The 5,915-nt window shown below is 36.7% G+C and overlaps 1 protein-coding gene across 2 annotated transcripts in view; it reads right to left on the bottom strand.

The window, feature by feature from the left end:
* Positions 1–4,961: 4,961 nt before the first annotated feature.
* The window catches only part of fbxo9 (F-box protein 9), a 7,327-nt gene continuing 6,373 nt past the window's right edge, over positions 4,962–5,915 (bottom strand). For both annotated transcript variants that reach the window (XM_032541902.1, XM_032541903.1), the window contains exons 12-13: positions 5,448–5,602; positions 4,962–5,379 (exon numbers count right to left, since the gene is read on the bottom strand). In XM_032541902.1, the coding sequence (XP_032397793.1) occupies positions 5,271–5,379; positions 5,448–5,602 (264 nt within the window). In that variant the 3' untranslated portion in view covers positions 4,962–5,270. The remainder of the gene's footprint in view (positions 5,380–5,447; positions 5,603–5,915) is intronic.

Below are 5,915 nucleotides of genomic sequence, written 5' to 3'. Positions count from 1 at the left end.
GGATAGCGCTACAACCAACCAGAGCAAAGTTACGCTAGTTGATAGATTCAACTTTTGCCATATCCGGTTGGCAAACTACAAAAACTTATCTTTTTAAGAATGACCATCTCCTTAGTTTTCAAGTAGCAGGGAATTTACACCTCACAAGCCAATGGAGAGTTGCTAGACTGACCCTAGCTGCAAATTACATTTGCTGCCGCTAGGGCGCGTCAAGATTTCTAGGCTAGAGGAAATTCACTTCAAATCAAACAATCTCTTTCTTGCTACCAGCAAACACACACCAGTTTTGACTCATTCCATGATGCTTTACCCACAAAAGATCCAAAGATGAGTGTGTTGGCAGCTGAGGGTTTTGTCACACTCAATGATGTCTCTGTTCCAACAACCTAAGGGTTAGTTCAAATAACATAGACTTGCTATGGTCCTTAATGTGAAACTAGAGCATGCATCTTATGTCTTGCTTTAACTTACTTCTACCTGTGCCATTGCATAATCCTGAATTTTGCCCTGTGTAACACTTTAATGCAGGGGTCTTCAACAGGGGGTCCGAGACCCCTAGGGGGTCCGCGGAGGTACTGCATGGGGGTCGTGAAAGTTTTGGTTGATTAGACTTTTTTTTACATTCCCCCCACCCCCCTGCAATTTTTTCCACTAATTGAAATGTCTTTAAATACACATTAACATGAATTCAACACACTGTAGTAAACAGATAAATGGAGGCAGAAGATGTCTTCCAGTCATCAATGCACACATGGCACTATAGGACCAGTTTGATATAACACAATTTTATACAATATATATAATTAGGGCGTCCCCCCTCCATCTCGCCATCAGTTTGGGGGTCCTTGGCCTGGAAAACGTTGAAGACCCCTGCTTTAATGCATTCGTATTGGCAGGTTGTAACAGCAGACTTTTTGCTGTATATTTGCAGAGGTGCAGGGTCTCTGATTTGGAACATTTAGCCATTTAATCAAAGCATAACCAAAGCATAGTGTACTGTCCATATATAAACCAGTTTAAGACATAATGTTACAGGGCAGTCGGGTTTTATGAGCACAATGTAAACATAACATTTCACATTTTATAAAAATCTGTTTTCTCTCCCACTGTGCTAGTTTACTGAAGCTCTTTCCAGTAAATGCACCTGGAACTTGAATTAAATAAGGCAACACCCATTAGATCTGCAGTGCAGTTGCTTATTCGGTATTAAGTGAATATTATCGTACTGTGTAATATTAATGTTAAACACTCAAGTATGTTGTATTCAGACAGATCTTTTATATAGTAATTATTGACCTTAAAAGAACAGTGTCCATTTGGTAGATGCTCGAGAGCTTTTGATTGTAACATCTTCCTCAACTCATGGGTTTTGCTCGGTTGTTATAATGCTCAGGAAAAAAAGGGAAAAGTAAACAGTCTACAATTCCATGACAACTGGGTAAAGCTAATGTACGGAAGATTATGTAATATGATCAAAAGTTTGTTTTCACAAATAATATAGCGTTTATTTTTTATTTTTGAGTATTTACATAAATAGGGTGCCTTTTGGACCAGTTGATTTGTTTTATAATGTAGCATTTTTAACCTTTTCAATATGCTATCACCAGATTCATGTTGGTCCTTTGTAGACTAATATGTGTCCAGCTCAAATCCTGTGCCTGACTCTTTGTTTTTGAAAATATCAAATGTCCTAAATTATCACGCCTAACAATTGACACATACTAAGTGCAACAGTGATGTCTATCCTATATTAAGGAATATTTGGGAGATTAGCTTGTATGCTTCCTTGCAGCTAGCCTGGCTCTGTCTAAAGGTAACAAAATCCACCTACTGTACCAGCACCGCTAAAGCTGACTTTGTTACCTTTGGACAGAGCCAGGCGAGCCGTTTCCCATGTTTCCAGTCTTTATGTTAAGCTAAGCTAACTGGCCAAGATAACTAGCCTTATATTTAGCGTACAGATGTTAGATTAATCTTCCCAGCTCTATGCAAGAAAGCAAACAAGCATATTTCCCAAAATAGTTAACTATTCTTTTTCCAAAAACTATTTCTCATTTGACCACACTCTGTGTTTTCTTAAAGTGAAAACAAAATGTCACAAGTGAATGAAAAGTTTGTTTTTTGGTGGAGAAAGAAGGTTGTAGGGATTTAACTATTGCTCACTTTGTGTTCCTTAATGTTTGCGTTATCTTCTTTTTACCTGACCAAAACCATTGCCAGGGTTCTGAATGCTGGTAAATGAGACAAAGGTACAAGGATGTTTGAATTATGAACTCTGTGAGTCTGACACCCTTGATGTGGAGCACTGCTGCGCTGCCCTACCATGCTGAATCAATTTAACGAGCTACTGTATGGCCTTAACCACTCAATGAGCATGACGTGTTCCTCAAATGTAACAGTGACCTAGATTCACGTTCCCTGCATCAGAAATTATTGTTAAATTCTGAATAAAACATACAATGGCCACATTGTGTCTGCTTGATGAATCTGGTCTGCAAATATCTGCCAACAACAGGGAACCTTTTTAAACTGCATGAGTCATATCGTCTCAGCAACTGAATTACAGTTTTCTTATTTCCAGCAACCTGCTATCCCGGTTACAGGTCTTCCTTTGTGCTAGGTGATAGCGATAGGTAACTGGGTTTATATAATTAAGGGCTTGATTGGCAATAAAACAAACTCCAACTGGTAAAGGCCAAGGAAGCATACAGGTATGTAATGATATATTACATACATTTTATAGACTTACTATATAAATATGTATATTTTCTGAAATCTGGGGTAAATCTGGGTTAACATGTTGTGACTCATGCTTTACTTACTGTAACACATTATACTCAAACTGACATTTTGAATCTACTTGTTTTCCTTTCATGAAAATGATATGTTGGTTTTTGCTAACGTGCTAATCTTAGATGGTGAACTTGATAAACATTATATCTGCTAAAAATCATCATGTTCACCTTTGTCATTGTGAGCGTACCACAAGGCTGTAAGTCAAGTTATAATGAATATATTAGAATATAGATTTTTAAAGGGTATAAACTGGATCAAATGAACAAGATACACTTTAACAGCCATGCTTTATTAAAGGAATAAAGATCAGAAAAGCTTTTTGAACGAAAGTATCAAATAATATACAGAATGATAATAAAGATGTGAGAGGAAATAAAACCCTTGGGTGAATAAAATAATAAACCGTTACCTCATTTGCAAATATCTGTTTAGTTTAAGCTTATTGTGTGTATTGCTCCATAGCAACATATTTACATGTAGTAAAATTACACTATGTGATGTGAAATATGGGTTTGGGTGTAAAGTCCATTCCACTTTGGTTACTTTCTCGGGTGATGCAATGTCTTAATAAGTATTAAGTAAATAAATTGAGGTTGTTTAGTTCTTCTCCAAAGATGGTGAAAGAAAAGGTTTAAAGAGGACTTATGCATTCCAAATTTAATATTTTTTGATTTTCAGCCATTCAATCAAGTCTGTAATAGTGATAATGTGTTTTGTCTAATCCTAATTTTTCTTTATTCTCGGCCCACCCATTATATAAAGGCTCTCGGAGCATTGAGGTTAAAGTTCGCCAGGATGTCGTGAGCAAACATGACACAGCTTCCACGTGAATCTCAGTGAAACAGTTTGTGTGTTTTCTCAATCCTGATAACAGCTCCTTACTCTTTGTGAGCATGTTAATTATTACAAATATTCCCAGTTATTCCCAGTAACACTAAAATTAGATAACCTGTTGGGGATTAGAGTTGGTTAATAAATACATTTGATAATAAATGAAAAATAGTCCAGCATATAAACCCATGTAAAACCCCAAACCACATTGTGTCAAAGGAGATATGTGGAAATTAGAATTAGAAGTCCTGGCAGGCAGTATTTGTGACCTTCAGAATGCGGAAGAAAACGGACATTCAGCCAAAAAAATCATTTGGCAGAATTTCCGGCGGCACCGGAGCAATCCCGGAAGTAGAACATCATGGATATAAACCAATAAAGAAAAAAAACTTTCTTAGGAATAAACTAGCTAATGCTAGCTACTAGCTATAAGCGATTCACTTTAACACTGCTCCTGGGTGCAATTTTCATGAACCTTTAAATACATAATTGGTTAATTTCTTCTTCTACTGATTGTACTGTATGTCAGTGTAAGCAAAAAACTCTATGCCTTCCTCACAGTAATTATGTTTCTTAAAAAAGGTAGAATGAGTAGAGATGAATACGGAATTGAATTAGAGTATTGCATCATTCAGTGTGGATCACCATTTATTTCTAAATTCCCCTATTTGAATGCATTTCAAATTTGAAAATTGCATTTTTGTTACGTTTAGTTGGGTGGAACAATTAACCTTCAGTTGTGTTAACTGCTGCACTTTTGTTACCAATGAAAATTGTGAAAATGTATTTAACCTTTAGCTCGTATCCCAAGATTAAGTTGTCCTTTTTTATCAACTGATACAAAAGCCGCAACAGACTTACTTGCCATTTTAATTAAGAACTTGCAACAGATTACAGTTCCTTCAGAATATTTTTGAAAAACCAACAAGCCACAAATCATTTGAGCCTAATCCAATTCAACTTTCACATTTATTATTATATTTCTCTGCAAATCCTGTTTGATCTGTCCGCGCTTGGTTCCCAGAAAGTGTAATATGTGGATTATACCCGTGTGTCCTCAGCAAAGACAAATAACGTACTGTAGAAGTGTGGACTAGATCTGCAATGTCTTTTCACAGAGGTTGTGCAAAACAATCTCTAGCATTGATGTATCATTTTTTCCTGTAGCCATGAGTGATTGCTAAAGAATAGTTAAAAAAAAAAAAAAAAAAAAAAACGTTACATATCACTACACTAAGGATACTATTTTAGTTTTGGAACATTTACCCAGTTTCCTTATATGTAGTATTTGTCAATACAAGTCCTTCAGTTAAAACAATTAAAACTATAAGAGCATATTCTGTACACCACTGTTTATTTGAGGGAGAAAGTGCACCATGACACAAACACAGTATGGACATTCGTTGCTTAGAACAGGTGGGAAAGGTTGCTAATTATTTTAGCTTTGAGTACATTATCATAATTTCTGAAATCAGAAAATGTAGTAGTCTTATATTATGTAAATCTGAAACACAGAGCATTCGCATGTAGGAAAAAGGAAGGTTCATATATCAACACCCTGAACCAGCTGCAGCACAAAATTAAACAAGCGGAGGAGTATGCATGTTGTTAAAATGGTGAATGAACTTTTGCTTTCTCGAAGCTTAAAGAGGCTGCTCAGAGAAAGCAGTGTAACTCTTCACACGTGCAAAGAAGAAGGGTGTGTACTTGCTGTCCACATCAAACGCTGTGATAACCGTTTCCCCAGTCAGCCTAAAAACAGAAATACTGTCATTTATACTGTCATTTTATATATTTTCCACTACTATTGGTACTCTTACTTGTAATGGATGTGGCAGGAATGGTGAATCCACTCGAGCTTGCTGAACATCTGACGCCCCCCAGAGGACAGACGCAGTCCCACATGGAAGCTGTGTTCAGCCTCCGGAGCTGGGTTCCGCCTGCAGAACCGATTCCTTTGAAACTCGGTCGCTTTCTGTTAAGAAATTTTGAATTTACAGTGCAGGTGAGCGTTCATGTGTTAATAGGTAAGCTGCTACTATGACATTACTAGGTAAGGAGTAGTGCAACAATTCATATTTCAATTTCAGTAACACTACTATGAGTAAAATACTGGTTTCTTTTCTCATCACCACCCAATGGATTTTGGTTAGCAAAAAGTAGTACATTAATAAATCCACCTGGTCCAAGATATGATTCCATACAAGATAGTTGTCTCACATAACCTTCTAAGTTAACCTGGACAACACTTTATATATGTATTGGCACCACATTTACAGTGGGATGAG

Source organism: Etheostoma spectabile, chromosome 17 (assembly GCF_008692095.1).
Source record: "Etheostoma spectabile isolate EspeVRDwgs_2016 chromosome 17, UIUC_Espe_1.0, whole genome shotgun sequence".
Taxonomy (NCBI): Eukaryota; Metazoa; Chordata; class Actinopteri; order Perciformes; family Percidae; genus Etheostoma; species Etheostoma spectabile.
Note: the sequence above shows the minus strand (reverse complement) of the source record. Positions and strands in the feature narration are given on the sequence as shown.